Here is a 19,463-nt window from a genome sequence, read left to right as displayed (position 1 = left end):
GCACTTCTAGATACTCAAGATTTGGTGAAAGTGAGGAGTTTGTTTGTATATGCAGTGTGAGTTGAGGAAGATAAATGATGGCTATAATTGATTGTGATTTCTGTGTGTGTGTGTCCTGTCCCGTCCGTTCCCCCCCCCCCCCCAAGGTTTCTTTCTTTCTTTGTGTGTCTCTGGCTGTCCTGGAACTCAACAGGCTGGCCTTGAACTCAAGAGATTTTACTTGCCTGTGCCACTATGCCCTGCTCATTGTTATTTTTAATTCTTATCTGAGAAATGGTAGAAATTCTAATTTTATCCTGTGTAAATATTACAATAAATGAAACTCAGGTCAAATGCAAATCTTAAATATATTTTAATTCTTTTAAGTGATGTAAGAAAGTAAAAAATTTTTAAATTCTAAAGACTTAAATTAAAATGTAAAATGATTTAGGAGTATAGATTAGTGATGGTTTTGTTTTTGAGAAAGGATTTTTCTGTGTAGCCCTCACTTTCCCACAACTCCCCCCACTCCCACCCCCACCCCTGGAGACCAGGTTGGTCTCTTTAACTTGTAGAGCTCTCCCTGCCTCTGCCTTCCGAGTGCTAGGATTAAAGGGGTGTGTTACCATGCTTGGCTATTTATTTATTTTAAAGAAATAATATTATTAATGTAAATAAAAATTTTATATTAAAGATTGATTTTTTTTAATGAATGTTCTGCCTGCATGTATATGTGTGTGTACCATGGACCCTCAAACTGGAGTTACAGATGGTTGTGGATTGCTATGTGGGTGTTAGGAATTGAACTTAGGTCCTCTGCAAGAGTGACCAGTGTTCTTAGTCACTGAGACATCTCTCTAGCCCTTTAATTTATAGATGTTTTGCCTTACATGTATGTCTATACATCATATGTATGCCTGGTGTCCACAGAATACAAAGGAGTATGTCAGATTCCTTGAGACTGTAGTTTGTGAACTGCTTTATAGGGGCTGGGAATCACATCAGGTCCTCTGCAAGAGCAGACAGTGCTCTTAACTACTGAGACATCTCTCCAATATGTGTGTCTGTTTGTCAGTAGCGCTCCCACCCCCAATTAAAATTTTTACTTACTGAACTTTGAGGTCCATCTTATTAGAATTTGAGAGGAAAACAATAGAATAGGACAGGCTAGATGTGAATGCTGGGAATAAAGAGATGGAGAATTAAAGAGAGAAGGAAGGTATATCTTTTGAGTCAGGGCAGCAGTAGAGGTCTGCAATCAGCTGTAATTTTAAAGAATGTAAAATACAGTTAAATATAGCTTATATTCCTATTTGGTTTCTGAGGTGGCTCCTGTGCATTTGGTAAAATCTGTAGAATTCTTAAGTTAGTAAATTACATTTGGGAAATCTACATGTAAGTAATGTTTTATACATACACTACAGATAAGTATCACATTTGTAATAGATTATGTATAACCATTCTTATTCTATAATTTTACAGTTGATAAAAATGGTGATGTTTGCATTTCTATTCTTCATGAACCTGGGGAGGATAAATATGGTTATGAGAAGCCAGAGGAGCGCTGGTTGCCTATCCATACTGTGGAAACCATCATGATTAGTGTCATTTCTATGCTGGCGGATCCTAATGGGGACTCACCTGCGAATGTAGATGCTGCGGTAAGGTTTGTTTGCCTGACAGCTGCTGCTTCCATCCTTCATCCTTTCGTTCTCTCAAAAAAACTCAACTTGAAGTTTAATATATTTTCATACAAGTAAAAATTTATCATGTATAATGAAATATGTAGATATTATGGAATAGCTAATTTGAACTAGTTGATTTTGCATTACCTCACTAGTGTTTGTAGTGAGAACAATATCTATTTCATTAGTATACAAAATAATTTAACGATTGAATGATGACATCTAATTGTAACAGTATATGTGGTTTTTCTTGGTTTGAGGACTTAAAAGAAGTCCTCAAAAGGCTTTGAAAAGCAAAAGGCTTTGAAAGAATGAGAAATAAAAATTACTTTTGTCTCTGCTGTCTTTAAATGTTATTATAAAAAAGAAATACGATCTATTATTTTTGTGAACATTTCCTAGTGTCTACTTGTTTGATAAAAACTGGTTTTGTCGTAATTGAAGTTTGCTGTTGTTTATGCTGGTATGGTGCCGTCCCAGGATGGTGGTGTGACCACCATTGCTTCTACTTCTGCCTTACGGTTCTCAGCACCTCCATATGGTGCACCTCAGTTGTCTTACTTAGGAGACAACCTTCATGTTGATTGTTTTCTAATTGTTTACAGTAGAGGGAGAAACTAATTTTCTAATTTTAATGTTTTATTTATAATTGAAAATTGTGACTTTTTAAAGGTCTTTCACTTAAAAGTGTGTTTGTATGATACCTATTTTGTGATTGATTTCTGCTTGTTTGGGCTAGGCACATTACTTATTCTGGCTCTTTAGAGGGCAAAGGACAACTTTTGGGAGTAGATTGTCTCCTAGCATGGGTGTCTCTGATCACTAACTCACGTCATCAAGCTCAGTAGTCAATTAAAAAAAAATAGGTGTCATGTACACAAACACTTTTAAGTGAAATACCTTGAAAAAAAAATCAAAATTTTCAATTTAACTACTTAGCCATTTCACTTCCCACCCCTTTCTTTTTTAAGAGATTTTTTTTCAGTAGTTACAGTTAGCATAAGAGCTTTCTATTTGTAGTTTCCAGCCTAGTACTTTATGAAAGCTTGTTCTTCTAACTCATCAACTTTGTTGGGGGTGGGAGTGGTGTTGGGGATTGAACCTCAGTCCTCATACATACTAGCTTAGTGCCTGACCTTTATTTCTATGTGAAAATACTATGCCTTGAAAGAATTGTGGAGTGTTTGGGATTGATTTAAACCCAGGTCCTTGCATAAGCGAGGCAAGCATGTGACTACTGAGCTGCAACTTTACTATACTATTTTAGGACTGCAATTATAAAAGGATAACATTTAAAATTAAAATAAGTTTTGATTATAATAGGTTTACATAAAATAATTTGGTTTTATTTTTTTCTATCTACAGAAAGAATGGAGGGAAGACAGAAATGGAGAATTTAAAAGGAAAGTTGCCCGCTGTGTAAGAAAAAGCCAAGAAACTGCTTTTGAGTGATATTTATTCAATAGCTAGTAACTTCACTTATTTCAGGGTAAGTTCGTTTAAAACCGTACAGCTCTTTTGTCTTTTGTGGTCAAATGCTAATTTTTGAAGATCATTTGATTTATCTATATGACTTGTATTTATTGGCTTCATTTTATTCCTCCAGTTTTACATACTGAAGTTTGCTGCTTCTCAAAGCTATTGTATAATTACATGGTTTTTTGGTTTTCGAGTCAGTGTTTCTTGGTGTGTAGCCCTGGCTCTCCTGGACTTGCTCTTTAGGTCAGGGTGGCCTTGAACTCACAGAGATTGGCCTGCCTCTGCATCCTGAGTGCTAGGATTAAAGGCATACCCCATCACTCTCCAGCCTACTCAAGTGTTTTTAACTAGATGTTCTGTATTAAAATAGTTTTATGTTAATGGTCTTATTTTCACTCTTTTTACATTCTTTTCTACTGTTGGGTGCTAAAGTATTTTGTATCCTATTGAATATTATATATGGTCCCCCCCCGTTTTTGTAGTAAAAAAAAAAAAAATAAAACAAAGAAAGATCCTAGAGCTAAGAATGAGCCCAGTTGAGCTTTCCTAGTATTCGTGAAGCCTTGAATTCAGTCTATTCTTGTTAGCTTTTTTGTTGCTGTGATACAATGCCAACATGGTAAATGTCTTAATTAGTGTCTGTTGTTGTGATTAAAGCACTGTGACCAAACCCAACTTGGGATGGAAAAGGCTGAATTCATTCTCAAACTCTAAGGGTACAATCCATCACTGAGGGAAGTCAGGGCAGGTAGAGAACTTGGAAGCAGGAATTGAAGCAGAGACCATGTAAAAATTGCTCATTGACTTTCTCCTTATAGTTTGCTCAGCTTGCTTTTTTTTTTTTTTCTTTCTTTAATACAAGTTGAGGCCACATGTGTACCACCTCCCTCTCTGACTCTACCACATCAATCATTAATCAAGAAAAAGCCCTACAGACCTGTTTCCTTGCAATCTAATGGAAGCATTTTTCCAATTGAGGTTTCTCTTACCCAATAACTCTATAGCTTCTGTTGACAAACAACAACAAAAACACAGCTAGAAAAGGCTTTATTTCAGCTTACAAGTTATAATCTATCACAGAAGGAAGTCAGGGGAGGAATGTGGAGGCAGGAACTAAAAGCAGAAACAATTAGAAATGCTGGTTGCTGCTTGCTTACAATAATTGGCTCAGCCTGCTTTCTTACATAACCTATGACTACAAGCTGAGATGTACCATCATCCACATTGGGCTGGGCCTTATCAACCATTAATCAAAAAATGCCTCAGCTGGGCACAGTGGCACACACCTGTTATCCCAGCACTTGGGAATGCAGAGGCAGGCAGATCTCTGAGAGAGTCTAGGACAGCCAAGGCTACACAGAGAAACCCTGTCTCAAAACCAAGGAGATAACTTTAATGGTAATGCTCGGTGGCCTGTAATCCTAGCCCTCTTCGAGGCAGAGACAGGTGGATGGATCTCTGAGTTTGAGGCCAACCTGGTCTGCAAAGTGAGTCCAGGGCAAACTTAATTGATGTTCCGTTTTCCTTGGGTGACTCTAGCACAGTGATTCTTAACTGTCCTGATGCTGCCATCCTTTAATATACAGTTCATTTGTGGTGACACCCAGCCATAAAATTATTTTTGTTGCTACTTCATAACTATAATTTTGCTGTTAATGAATTGTGTCTGATATGTGACCCCTGTGAAAGGGTTGTTTGACCCCAGGTTGAGAACTACTACTCTCATTTATAACAAGTTGACAAAAACTATCACAGATCTACAGCCCCACATAAAATCAGGTGGTGTTGTACATGGTTTTGTTTCTGTCGCTAACAAGAGGACCAGAAGTTCAAGGTTACCTTTGGCTATGTAGCATATTTAAGGCCAGCAGGGAATACCTGAGACATTTTCAGAAACATCAAAATCATATTATATTCCTAACACCATTGGACGTCGTTCTTTTTTATTTTATTTTTCTTTTAGCTGCTCTTTTTTATCTAGGGGCCAATAGGGTAAATTTTCTCTCTTGTATAATTTCTAGCCACAAATATCTTATACCTAGTACAGAGTCAAAGATGAAGGACCCCATCTGACATATACAAGGACATAATATAGATGAGTTGATCTCATTTGTCATTTGAATTAAATGTTGAGGTGATTAAAAACTGAAATGAGTGGTAAGTGTGCTGATACATACATGCCTGTAATCCCAGCCCTTAGATGCTAAAAGCTGGAGGAACAGTGCCAAGGTTGACCTCAAGGTCTTCTGCAGCACGTTGCATCACTGAGCTACATTTCTAGCACAAAGCTCCTCCTTGTCTCATTGACTCTTTTCTTCTCTCTTCTTTTCCCTTCCTTTGCAATTCCTTATTTCTCTTCTTTTTGTTCCGTTTGTATCTTCTTTCTGATCCAATCTGACCTAAGGTTTCTTCTACCTTAGGTTCCCAAGGGTTGAGATTACAGGTGTACACCACTTTACCTAGCTTCTTAAACTGCATTTTTAGTCAGAATTGCAAAGCTGACAAAAGTTAATGTCTGAGAAATCCAACTACTTGTGCAGATTTGGCAAAAGAGTGTACTGCGAATACTGACAAACAAATTTTTATTTTATTTGCAGTAATAGTTAGGGGAGAAAAAAACAAGTCAATTTGAAAACACATGTCCTATGGTTTAGTTGTAGAAGGTGGAAAAGCTGTAGCGCATGTCTTCAGAGAGACATATAAGCTTGTAGCACCACAAAGTCATCTCAGTAGAACTGATAAGTTCTAATTGATGAAATAAAATATATCACCCAGCAGCTAGAATGTATAGTATAGTTAGCCACATAGCTATATCTCAGAAGCACAACTTAATCTCCCATCTATTCACATGTACACGTGCATGCTTGAGTGCTTGCTTGTGTGTATTCATTTTGTTTGTTTGTTTTTAAAGAGAAGTGAAGCCACACATGGTGGCACACACCTTCAGTACCAGCACTTTGGAGACAGAGGCAGGTAGATCTCTTGAGTGAGAGGCCAACCTGGTCTACAGTGTGAATTTCAGGACAGCCAGGGCTACACAGAGAAACCCTGTCTTGAAGAAAGCAGAGGGAGACAGTAGGATAGTAGCTATTTACTGGTTTTACTTGAATGGTAGAACTTACTGGAACAGTGAGAAGCTACCTGTATTGTGCTTAACAGCAATTTGGGAACCCATTGGTCTGCTTTTTTTTTTAAAGCTCCTTTTAAAATGTAGTATAAAGCCATAGAAAATTAATGATATCATTCTATTTCTAGTAGTAAATGGAGGAGTAAACTTGAAGATAAACATCTTCAGATTTGTAGAGTAAGAAATAAGAATAGGGACGGAGCAATAGCGTAGTTAATAGAGCGCTTGCTGTGTTCAGGCATGAGTACCTAAGTTTCAATTCCTAGCACCCAAGTGTTGGAGCACTTACTTGTAATTCTGGTGCTGAGGAGATGAACATGAGCAGATCACCCTGGAGGTTATTGGCCAGCCTGCCTTGTGAAATTGATGAGCTCCAGGTTCAGGAAGAGACCCTGGATCAAAAAAATAAGGTGGAGAAGGTGATACAATGAGGTGATACAATGAGAGTGTGATTCCCATAACCAACATGGTTTAAGAAGGGAACCTTTTTCTGCAAGTTCCTACTTTACTAACCTGCACATGTACACATTCCTCGATGTATACACATATAATAATAATGTATTTGTAAAATTTGGGAGGGGAAAAGCTGGAGAATGACAGAGGAAGACACCTGATGTCAACTTGTAGTTTCTCCATGCATGAACATGTGTGCATGAACCTGTAAACCCTTACCTCCTCTTCCCTTATGAAAGAAGCAGGAATAAGGAAGAGGCTGTTTGAGGTAAACAAGATGTGCATTTGATATATTTGCAGTTTTTTTGTTTTGTTTTGTTTTGTTTTGGTGTACTATTTAACAATAGAGACTAGGATTTATAATTAGGACGTGGTTACACAGCTTTCTGGTCAGCACCATTACTTGAAATGATATATGGGCTATTAAGTTTTCGCTTTTATCTTTTCTAGAAAAAAAAAATCAGACTTTTGGGGTAAAGTTTTTCTTTTGGCTTAATTTGACTGAAGGGGGTTTTGGTAGTTGTAGTATATGTCTTTGTATTTATATATCTCACAAATAGTGGAATGTGACTCTGAGGAAGGTACATATTCTTTTCTGGTACATCTCATTCTTTGCAGTAGTAGGTTGGGCAACTGATTGGCACAGCTCTATTGCCAAGAAACTTAGCAATGGTTGTATGTTTTAGACTTTTCTAGGAACTCCCAGTTTGTGAATTAGCCATATGTAATCTTCAAATTGTCTTATACCTTACTTTCTCCAGTAGTGCTTTAGGAATGGTTATAAATTTTACTCTTGCCTTTATAAGATTCACTAAACTTCACGTCTTATGTGAGCTGTCTTTTCTATTTAAGCTTTATTATTTGAATCTCTAGAGATTTCTTCTACTAGCAGTTACCCAAAATTGTTCTTGGCATTAGATGTAGGTTTTGGGGAACATTTGTTGTATTTTAAATGAGAATAACCCCACCACCACTGTTAGGATTGAATGCTTGGTTCCTAGTTGGTGGAACTTTTTGGAAAAGATTAGGAGATGTTGCCTTATTGGAGGAGGTGTGTGTGTTCATCACTGGCAGAGGGTTTTGAGGTTTCAAAAGCCCCTGCATCCCTACTTAGCTCTCTCTCTCACCACCTACTTGTGGATCAGGATGTAAGCTCTCAGCTGTCTCAGTGCCATGCCTGTCAGCCTGCGGCCATGTTCCCTGCAATGATAGTCATAGACTCGCCCTCTGAAACTGTAAGCCACTAATCAACTCCTTCATATCTAAGTTGACTTGGTCATAGTATCTTACATAGAAAAGCAGCTGAGACATGTGGTCTAAAAATGGAGCGGTAATGGAAGTTGTTTTTGTGTTCTGTCTCTGCAGTGTGTATTCTCAAAGTCCACATTGCTAGAGTAAAGACTCTGCAAGGGTCTACTCGTGAAACTCGAACCTTGTGTGACTAGAAACTCTCATTGTTAGCTGTGTAATAACTTACTTTTCTGTACAGAGGGGGGAAACTTCATGTGATTTTTACTTACTGAAATTTGTGAAACACCTAACAATACCTGGCACATCATAAGGATTTGCTAAGATGGTAGGGTGTGTTTGTTTGTTTGCTTTAAATACATGTGCTTCTTAAATGTTTTTGACATTTGATTTTGTTTTATGTGTTTTGTCACCATACTTGTGCAGTGCCTGTGGAGGCCAGAAGAAGACACCAGATACCCCTGGAACTGGAGTGTGAGACAGTTAATTGTTAGTCTCCACGTGGGTTCTGGGAACTGAACCCAGGTGTTTGTTTGTTTGTTTTGTTTTTTTTAAAAGAGGACTCGGTGCTCTAACTGCTGAGTCATTTCTCCAGCCCCCTACATGTATTCTTGATTCACAGTCTGTTTGATTTGAGGCCATCATTTGTGGGAGGTGCCATGGAAAAAATAGATTTGAACTGAATGCAAAATGTTGGATAAAATTAAACAAGTTGAAAAGTATAGTAATCTTAAATTGTTTTTCCACACATCCTCAATATTTCCAAATTTTCAAATTACTGTATTTTTATTACTTTTAATGTGTGTGTATGTGTGTACAAGTGCAGGTGCCCACATAGCCCAGAGATTTCACATCCTGTGGACCTGAAATTTTAAGCCACCCAACTTAGGTGCTGGGAGCTTACCTCAGGTGGTCTGCAGGGGCAAGATGCTGAACCATCTCTCCAACCTCCACATCACTTTGTTTTTAAATAATCTGTTTGTGATTCTGGGTGTGATATAAATGAAAGACATTTGGATTATTGAAAAAATCTAAAGTACTGCTGTAAAATGCAGCTGATTATTATCTGTATTACTCAGTGTGCCTGTCACTAGCCATATGAGGCTGGCCTGATCAAAGAACCTACATTGACTTGTAAATTTTATTTAATTTAGGGACTTACTTGAAATTTTCTTCAGATATTTTATTTATATATGAGTGTTTTGCTTTCATGTTTATATGTGTGTCAGAAGGTATCAGATTCTTTGAAACAAATGGTTGTGAGATTCACTAGAAGAGTAACAAGTGTTCTTAACTCTTGAGCCCTTACTCCAGCCTGCAAAGATTTAATTTTTTAAGACAAGGTCTTGCTATGTAGCTCTGACTGGCCTCAAATTCATGGTTTTGGTGTCTCAATTTCCTGAGTGCTAAGATTAGAAGTGGGTGTCACCTTTGTAGCCCTTCATTTTTCAAAAATTTTGTAATAATGTAAAAGTATATAGGTGTGTGTGGTTAGTAGCCACTGTATGATAAACAAGCACAAAAGTGTACTTCAGATGAAATCATGAATATAAATAGTAGTTCGACCCAGTTATTTACTGTAGTTTATATATTTATTACATGATGCTGTTTGTTCTGTTGTAGGTCTCCAATTGAGAAACACGGCACTGTTTTTCCTGCACTCTACCCACGTATTGCTGGACTTCTGTTGTAACAAGTTGGCAAACTCTGGCTGGAACTGGGCTGCAATAAAACATGCCAGTCATTAATGCTGACAAGAGCCTAACAAGTGCCAACTTACAGATGATTACGCATTTTGAATTCTAATGAACTGTTTTAACCTTCAGGAAGAATTGTAAAGACCTGTACATAGCACAACATGATCCGGATAATATATATACTATTCATGTACATCCACAAACACACCTTGTACCAAATAATGCTTTCTTGTAGTAGAATAAGAATCGTGTAAATTCTAAAAGACTTTAGCAGGTTTTCTTTACCCATTCATTGTTTCTTATCAGTTCGAAAAGATTCCTTAAAGCATGTCAGGTGAAAACCAATAAGGATTAAAAGTTTCCATATAATTTCCTTTAAACCATTGAGTCTTCATTATACTTTTTCCATTTACTAATCTTTTGTATTTTCTTTGTTTTGACATACTCCCCTTTTCTTTTATCTCCTCTGCCAGAAAGTTCTCAAATCATTTAGTTAAAATACTGAAATACTAGTAAATTACTTGATTTTTTCATGATGACTTCAGAGTTGGGGTCATCACTAGGTGCTTTGTCCTTTTTGTACTCTGATTCACCTGTCTTTTGGATTGGATGTAGCAATAACATTTTCTGGCTGTTGAGAGCTCTTGATCCTAGTCATTATCTCCTGAGAACTTTAAAAGGAAAAAAGGAAAAAAAAAAAGTAAAGTCTGTTCTAAGTTCAACTTAGTGAAATTTATTCCCAACAATACAAAAATCCAGATTTGGTTTTCCCTTAATGTTGCCCAATATTAAGGTTGGATGAATACAGCATGCGCAGCTACAGGCTTTCTACATCTGGGACTGCTATTAAACATGCTAGGTGTCCTCTTACCTTCTTCTTACTCTGTCATATTTCTTTGTTTCTTCTTTACTGCAGATTTTCCTCACCTATTGTACAAAGAAATTGCGATGTATATTTTCATGTAATTTGATTTTGGAATTTTGTCACCTTATGTAGTGAGTTCTTCCAAAATATAATTTTTTTTCCAATAATTGTCAAGTTGTTGGCTTTTATTGTATTAAATGAAGGTTGTAGTACTGAATACCAGAGAAGTGAAGTTTAAAAAAATCTCAGGTTGATTTCTTATGCAAACAATTTTAATACTTGAAAATCTATGGCCATGGCAGTATACATACTGGGTTCTGTCAGGGTTCTTTATCTGAATCTGAAAGCATTACAGGGGTGAGTCCTTTGTTAACTGACATACAGATTTTGTCACTGACATAGATTTGAGTTTTGTTTGATCATAAGTATGTTTTCTTAACAGTTTTCTGAAACAGCTTTGGTGATGGGTAGCGTCAGTACACTCAGTATTAAAGACAGGCCTCCTTTCCTGTTGTGGTTTTAGCTGAGAATAGGAAGTACTGTTTGGCATGTAAGGGCTAGAGCGAAAGACAGTGCCTGTCACTTGATGGTGTTTGACTGTGAGGATAGGTGTGGCTCTGCCCATGGGGTTTGCATAAGTCTTTTGGCAGAGGAGGGAATGAAAGGATGCCTGTCAAAGTCAGACCTTTCAACCTCTTAGGTCTTTTTAGAGCAGAGAGGAAATCAATGGAGATGGAGTTATAACAGTGACATTTTTCAATGACAGTTTTCTCAGAAGCACTGTAAAATCCTCTTAACATCAAAACCCACAAACGTGAAGAAACTGTGAACACCTTGTTTTAATTTTATTGGAGCCTAATTCTCTTCAAGAATTAGACACCTGCCCCCGCCCGAAGCCTAGAAGTGTTATTCTGCAGTGCTACTGTCATCCTACAAGGGATTGGGAATGCAATCCTCTTGACTCTCCAATCAGAAATTGTCCCCACAGTGCTTGCTTTGGCAAATGTGGAGTTAGATTTTTGGTCTCCTGCTGCTGTAACTATAACAGTCTGTTGAAATAAAATCCAGGGTTTGACTGCTCAGCAAGTGGTGAATGACCTAGTAACTCAGGGACAACTATTTCTGAACTTACAAGTATATAATGTATTTACTTTAGGATAACTGTGGTTCTTTGGGCTAGATAAGGACTACTGGAAAGCTAAGAGTGATTGCCTTTCTCCAGAAGCTCTTTCCCTGACCATGCTCTACACATGAAACAGAAGCCTGTTAGGACTTACTTATGTCAGAGGTGTCAGCTGTGCCTTTCCTACTGTTCAACTGATAATGTGGATTTAAATGCCTCTACATTTGATTTAAAACTCACACTCAGGTGACACTAAACCAAGTGGCTTTTGTCTCACTAATGTTTCTTTCATCATTAGTGTGAGGCTATTTTAGAAAATGTCCCATCACTACCCCAAACCCCTGCCACCTGTGCCAACCACCAGCTGCACCCACAGAACCCTTTTAGACATAGAACTGTTGGCTGTTACTTAATTTGTTCCTAGTTCTTGTAGAGGCTTTCAAATTTTAGTCTGTTTTTGTAATGGGGTGATATTGGTGGTTTTATGGCCTCTTGAGTTTAAATTCATATGAGGTTGATTTTCTTGTCATTAGAAGGTAATGCTCAAACATTTGGTTTTTCTATTCTGTGATCACCTGGGTGTCATAGTATAATTTAATAGCCTTTGTTCCCAGTTGTGAAATTTTATTTATAAGCTCATTCACTTTCTACCAAACTACTCACTTTGGGTCTTGGTGCCTGTGTTTCTTTGTCTGGTCTGTAGTTGGTGAATTACCCTTTTTTGTACTGCTGCTTCTCAACATTTTTGAAGTTTGACATACTGTTGCTTCATTCCAGTTTTTCTTTTTAGTTCTGTAATTTGTTGACTGTATTTATGTGAGTTATGTTGTGATGTTTACTGTATTGTAAAGCACCTTAATCATGTGATGGGTGCTCTATAAATCAATAAATGATGACTTAGAGGCTGTATTATGAGCTATTTTGGTTTTAGGTTGTAGGTCTCAAGCAAGTTGTGGGATGCTTTGTATATAAACAGCATATAACACCAAATGATACACACAGAAACTTTGATGGATTCACAAGCTTTATTTAAGGAAGGAATTTGAAAGCAGGAGTTAACTTGACTTCAATCTGGCAAAATGCTCTTTAAATTTCCAATACATGGCCACATTTCATCAGAGTTTCTGTTAATGGTGACTCAGATGCTTAAAGTGAGCATTTGGCAGAACATTATCGGGGATCTGTCTTGCTTAAACTAGACTGGATTTGCTAATCTACGAGGAACCTAGACTTAAACGTGAACTGGATGAAACCACCTACCCTCTAAGCAAATTGCCATCTCTGCTGGGTGTGACTTAGTGGCTAAAGAGACATGCTGAACACTTGCTTTCTTTTAAAGATAACAGTATGTGGCCTCTTGTCTTGAGTCCTCAGATAGTTTATGATTTAGTGTAAAAACATAACTGATGTGATGTTTGATGCTCATCCATAAGTTCCCAGTAGCTGTTTGGCCTCTTCCTTACTAAGTGAAAAAAATATGGAGCCTTAAAGCTAAATTAGATACAAGAAAAAAATTCTAACCCTGATAAATATGTTTTGAATGAAACTGTTACGGAAGGAACTAGATACTGCTCCTGAACTCAATTTTATACATAATCATCAGTAGGTAAATAATGTTTATTTGCATGCAGTTTCAAATGCAAATGAACAGGTTGTTGACTCTGGCATTAAGTTCTGTGTGCTAGGCACTAGGCTTCTAAGGAGTTTTTCTTTTCCCTTGCCTTCAAGAAAATGAGGAACCACCTTATGCAATTTAAACTTCATTTTCTGGAAGCCTGCAGAACTCGACTCACCAGAATTTAGTTTGCAGAGAAAATTACTTTCTGGTTGGTTGGTTTCAGGTGTGCAGTCTGGCTGCCAAGGTAGGATTATTTTGGCTTGCTGAATTGGTATCTTTACTGACATGATAACCGACTTTTGAATCCTGTTCACATAAATGAAGTGGGTCAGACATCTTTTGACAGCCAGATACACGTTGCACAGAAAGCCTAAGGCAAGGAAAATGACTTTCTGCAATAGTATCTATTAGAAATAATTTTAGGGCTGAGGGTGTTATCCTAGTGTCAAAGACCTGCGTAGTGTTTAAAGCCCTGGGTTTAATCCCTAGCACCACAAAAACAAAAAGGGCTGGAGAGATGGTTCAATTTGGTAAAGTGTTTACCATGCAAGTGTGAGGATCAGAGTTCAGATCTCCAGCACAGCAGTGTTTGCCTAAAATTCCAGTGTTGGGTAGATGGAGTAGGAGGCACTTCTTGGTCCGTTAGTCCAGCCAAATATGGGAGCTCCAGTTTCGGTGACTTACCAAAAAATAAAAGTAAGCTGGGTGTGTTGGGGTACATCTGGAGCAGCACTGTGGAGGCAAAGGCAGGTGGATCTCTTGAGTTTGGGTCCACCCTGGTCTACAGTGGGAGTTCAGGACAGCTAGATCCTCTTAACAAATGTGTGTGTGTTTGTGTATGTGTATGGTAAAGTGCAAATGAAGATACCTTGACCTTTGGCCTCTGCAAACCCATGCTACACCTTCACACACACCCTATTTAAAACATGGCACTTGAGTGTTCATAGTACCACTAGAAACCCTGTTTCTGTTAACCAAGCCCCTCTTTATAGCAGCTTTTGTTACTTGCATCAAAAAGGATGTCAAATTCGTAGAATGATCATCCAGGGCAATAGTATTTCAAGAGGAAACAAGTCTGAACCAGTGCCTCTGATATCACTGCCACTTGGTTGGGAAGTGGGAGTTTGAGACCAGCTTAGACTACAGGAGAACTGCCCCCCCCCCCCAAGAATAAAGAAACAGACTTAGGTTAATTTACTGGGGCTGCAAAGTAAGGTAAAGAGAACATGATGCAAAACATATCAGCTATGAGAGCACTTTTCAACCACTTAAGTCAATTTAGTGTTAGGAGCTTGAGTATCTTTTTTCCAAACAAGTGAGTTTTTATGCCCAGGGCTGCCTCACCTAGCCACCTGTAGGTTTCATAAGCTCAACATTTGAAACACCTATGAGCCATTCTCATCAGACAGAGAAACTTTGAGCTCTGGCACTTCTACTGAAGCTAGTAAATACTGTGTCCCTTACCCACCTGCGGCTTGCCCACTGCAGTGCTCTAAACACCGCCCTGCCCATATTTTCTTTCCTCTAGTCTGCTACAATTGGCATATCAGTTTTTAGCACATAATTGTTCTTAATGTATTCCAGTGCTCTTCCCTCTTCCATTTTCTGTTTTTCAGCCAGGGTTGCCTCCTTTTCAAATTTTTAGCCCTTGGCCAACGTTTTTATGATCAACTCCAAATTCCTCATCGCTCCATTTCATTACCCACTATAATTGTGGTAGATCTTCCTAAAATCCTGGCTGCCCTCTAAGGCACCACTTCCGTAACTGTTGCTACATTATTATTCTTTTTTTCTCCTGAATATAAGAAACCTTTTTGTTGAACCAGGGGCCTCAAGTGTGCTAAATATACATGTTAAACAGGCCAAGGGAAAGTATTTAAAGCAGGTGTGGGGGCGCATGCCTTTAGTCCCAGGACTCTCCCAGGCAGAGGCAGGCGGATCTCTGTCGGTTCAAGGCTAGTCTGTTCTACATAGTTCCCGGACAGCCAGGGTTATGTAAAGAAACTATCTCAGTCTCCGACCCCACCACACACAGCCGGGAAGGAAAAAAAAAAAAAAAGTTTTGAAAAGGCTACTGTTATCTAGGTATATTACACCCTTTTTTTGTTATCAAATCATCTACTCATTCTCACATTCAACAGAGGCTTACAAATCTGCCTTCCTTTCCTGTGTTTCCTTCTTCCAACATCCACTTATTCTTGCTTTCTCATTTCTATTCCATGGTCCTGTCCTGGGCCTTATTAGCTCCCAGGTTTATTTGGCTTTCCCACTTTGACCTCATGGGTCTCACAATTTTGCTTACACAACGTTGGTCTTTAATTATATAGCCTTGCAGTTTTCGCAGCCTATACTTAAGTAGCCAGTGTGCATGCGGTGTTTGACAGCCGAGTTGTAGTCTGCATCTGGCCAGAAAATCCCCAAAGCCCTGGACAAAATGCTATCATTCAAGTTTTCTGACAGCGTCTCACATGGATACAGTTTAACTTAAAGATCAGCAGGTTCTGCATCAGAGTAGTCCACATTCGCTGTGCCCTGAAGATCGCCTGGAATAAGAGACCAGTCTGCGTTTGGCAAATCCTCCAAAATACATAGTGGGAGAAAAAAATCTCTGCTCTACCGGGCGTTCCTTTCCCGCTTCACGCTCATTCAACTCTTGTGGTCTTGGTCTCCTCCTTTTGCCACGCCTCTACTCAATTCTCGCGAGACTTGGTGACTGTTCCACCGCCACCTCTCGCGAGGCTGCAGGCAGGGCCCGACCCGACATGGCGGAAGGTAGGGAATTTGTGGAGCGGCGCGGGAAGGCGCGTAGCTGCTGGGGCGCTACTAGCTGAGAACAGAAGGCCGGGGAGAGGTTGTCCGGGTGTGGTCGCACGGGGCACCGCGTGTCTCGCGAGCCCTCCTGTCTAGCGTCTCGGGGCTCCCTGGGCCTGGGGCCTCTGCGCCGTTCCTATGGCAACGCCCCTTCAGCACTCTGGCTTCCCGGGACCCGGGGGGCTCAGAACGGGAGCGAGCTCCGGTGACGGGGTGGAGCACAGCCGCGAGGCTCGGGAATGCTATAGAGGAGGCTCCTTGTGCCAGCGATGCTGGAAAGGCGAGGGAAGTGCCCCTCTTCTTAGGAAATCGAAACTGCTGTCATGGCAGGTCCTGCATCCGGAAGGGGTGCATCGCTTGCCTGCGGAAGAGCTTAGGAGTTTTCCTTGCTAGAGATCGGGAAGAGCTGGGTCTGCAACTGGGCGGCAGGCTTCTAGGGCGCGCGCTGTAGGGTCTGGGCTTTTTGGCAATCCCGGCAGGCGGACACGCCGAGATTGTCTGGAGTTTACAAAGGGGGCAAGAGAAGAGGTTTCCTTAGTAAGGGAGTTAACCAAGGTCACACTGCTCGTAAGAGGTGTGCTAAATAGCCAGACCTCGATTTCTTTACCTCCTGGTTTAGTCCTTACCGTCTCTTCTAGCGTACTCTTTACGACACTGCAGGTAAAGGCATCTGGTCTCTCCCGTGCATCCTCCCTTCATGTGATGTTAGGATCTTTGCTTGTCAAAGCTTTCCTGTACACAGAGGGAAGAAAGCCCGGAGATGGCCAGTTACCTACTAGGGATACCAGTGGTATTAGACCTGGCCTGTGTGTTCTTCGTATGTACCTCATTGTTGGAGGAAAACACTTCTTATTGGACTTTATTGAGTGGCTGAAGGGTGCTTCATCAAGACCTGGCCTATTTTGGATTTTTTTGTTTGTTTGTTTTGCCTTTAAGCTTTGACCAAACCTATCATTTATTGAGCTAAGATTTGAGTAGCAGGACAGTTTGTAAAGGCTTCTCTGATTTAAGTTAGGTTTAAAACTAATAATAGGAAGAGCCAGGCCTGGTTGGTCACGCCTGTAATTCCAGTACTTGGGGAGGCAGAGGCAGGCCGATCTCTGAGTTAGAGGCCAGCCTGGCCTACAAAAGGAGTCCAGGACAGCCAAGGCTACACAGAGAAACCCTGTCTTGAAAACAAAAACAAGAAGAATTAGGCCTGTCAGGTATGTTGTTTGCCCTTTATAGCTAAGTGAGCTGAAGCCAAAGTTATGGCTGGGACTGGTCACAGTTTTCATTTTTACTTTTTCTACCATGTTAAACATCTTGGAGATGGAACCTCAGGTGAACACTGTCCCAAAGAAGAGGAGGAAGCAAAGGGACTGAAAGAGCTGGGTGTGGTGATTTCATGCTTGTAGTTCATTCAGCATTTGGGAGATTGGAGGCAGAAGGATCAGGAGTTTAAGGTCATCCACAGCATGCCTGGGATACAAGAGACTGTGACCAAAAAAGGAACTAGATGATGTGTAAAACACAGGATGTTGAACACTGGAGGCAGCCAGTGAATTGTATCTTGTTCAGCAGTAAGGTGTGAAGAAGGTTCAGGAGGACTTGCGTGAGATCGTGAGCAGTAAGTAGAGTGCTTTAGGAAGAAACGAGTATTGGGGAAATGCATTTCCAAGTTTCAGGTCATGGAAGGTATAGTTTTTCATTCAGTACTTTTATTTGAGCACGTACTGTGTACACAGGTTCCGGTTGTGGGGGTTCTTACAGACTGAGGTCAGTATACTGATTGTTTACTTTTGGTTGCTTTGAGCTGATTAGAAACATATATCTAGCCAGTGGACCATATATATACCTTAACCTCAAACAAAACATCCTTCCAGGAATAAATTTGTTGGAGGGATGAAGTGATAGGGAGATAATAGATAATCTTAGGCTAAATACTTTACCCTATTTACACTCCTAAATCCCAGCTAAGACTATTTAGAAGTGATGTTGCAAAGTTCACCTAGGAAAATTTGAGGAAAGCAAAGAGAAAGGAAATTAGCTAAAGATATTTTGTGGAATATTTCTTATGCTGCTCATGTTTTTGTTGTTTGTATTTTAATCAGAATTGTCAGAGCTGGCTGCTGTCCAGAAAAATTCTTAAACACAAATAGCAAATTTTTGTGAGATGTAACGCTTAGATTATTTGTCAGCATACTCTGGAAATTTTCCTGGTAGTTGATTATTTGGTGGTGGTTCATGTTTAGGAATTATAGCTCAGGAATAGTTAGCAGAACCTTGAGAAACTATGTACTCAAGTCATACAGTAACTTATCTGACCTGTATAGAATACTTTTTCCTTTGGCTGTTCACTTGGCTGAATACAGGTACTTAACTCAAGTCTATTCTAAAAGCAGATTTTTCCCCCTTTTTAGTTTTTTAACACAGTGTCCCACTTTTAGCCCTGAGGGCCTGGAACTTGCTGGGTAAATAAGGTTGGCTTGGAACTCACAGAGATCTGTCTGCCAGTGTCTTCCTAGATTAAAAGAAGGGGTTTGCTACCATACCCTGTCTCTAAAAGTGATTTCTATTTCCAGTTTGTACAACCTATTTCCATTAGAACAACCTTTACAGTTGTTCTAATCCGTGTTTTCTTCAAACTTGAATGAATTATTTTAAAAGTGTCCATGTTCTCTTTCAGTTCACTCATCCACAGCCTCTTTTCAGTTTTTTACATTCTCTGTAAAACAAATCTGACCTATGGCAGACATGGCGGCTCCCACCCTTGGGAGATAGAAGCAGGAGAATCAACAGTTAAAGGATAGCCTCATCTGCATGGCAGGTTCAAGGCCAGCTAGGGCTACACCAGACATTGTCTCAAAAAGAATAAAAATCACGGCTAGGGCAATAGCGCAGTGGCTACAGGCTTGCGGCTAGCCTGAACACCTGCTCTTGGACCAGTGCGGTGGGTGAGAACTGGCTTCACAGGTTGTCGCACTGGCCTCCTAGTGCTCAGCAACTAGGACAGCCCCTCCAAGTGAAAGAGTGAATGTAATAGACCTTACACACAAACTCAGACCTTACCTCTCCTTTTCTTTTAAGAATTTTATATTTTTTATGTTATGTGTATGGATGTTTTGCTTGCTCGTATGTTTTGTGTACTGCATGAATGCCTGATGAGGCCAGAAGAGGGCATCAGATCTTTTGAACTGGATTTACAAATGGTTGTTAGCCACTCTGTGAGTGTTGAGAATTGAACTTGGGTTCTCTGGAAGAGCAACCGGTGCTCTTAATCACTGATCTCTCTCTTTAGCCCCACCTCTCCTGTTCTTGACCCCCTCTCTTTCCAACTCTTGTGGTATCTTTCAGATAACCTTGAATTCTCAAGAGAACTGGTCCTAGTTTATACTG

General features: G+C 39.7%; 2 protein-coding genes across 3 annotated transcripts in view; both read left to right on the top strand.

The window, feature by feature from the left end:
• Ube2g1 (ubiquitin conjugating enzyme E2 G1) overlaps window positions 1-12,565 on the top strand; it is a 67,121-nt gene extending 54,556 nt beyond the window's left edge. Inside the window, exons 4-6 of the mRNA XM_021657414.2 lie at window positions 1,462-1,640; window positions 3,030-3,153; window positions 9,595-12,565. Coding sequence (XP_021513089.1) covers window positions 1,462-1,640; window positions 3,030-3,116 — 266 coding nt within the window. The 3' untranslated portion in view covers window positions 3,117-3,153; window positions 9,595-12,565. The remainder of the gene's footprint in view (window positions 1-1,461; window positions 1,641-3,029; window positions 3,154-9,594) is intronic.
• A 3,432-nt stretch (window positions 12,566-15,997) lies between these two features.
• The window catches only part of Ankfy1 (ankyrin repeat and FYVE domain containing 1), a 76,344-nt gene continuing 72,878 nt past the window's right edge, over window positions 15,998-19,463 (top strand). For both annotated transcript variants that reach the window (XM_021657442.2, XM_060387368.1), the window contains exon 1: window positions 15,998-16,046. In XM_021657442.2, coding sequence (XP_021513117.1) covers window positions 16,037-16,046 — 10 coding nt within the window. In that variant the 5' untranslated portion in view covers window positions 15,998-16,036. The remainder of the gene's footprint in view (window positions 16,047-19,463) is intronic.

The sequence above is a fragment of the Meriones unguiculatus genome, chromosome 7 (assembly GCF_030254825.1).
Source record: "Meriones unguiculatus strain TT.TT164.6M chromosome 7, Bangor_MerUng_6.1, whole genome shotgun sequence".
NCBI classification, from domain to species: Eukaryota; Metazoa; Chordata; class Mammalia; order Rodentia; family Muridae; genus Meriones; species Meriones unguiculatus.
This window is presented reverse-complemented; position numbering and strand designations above follow the sequence as displayed.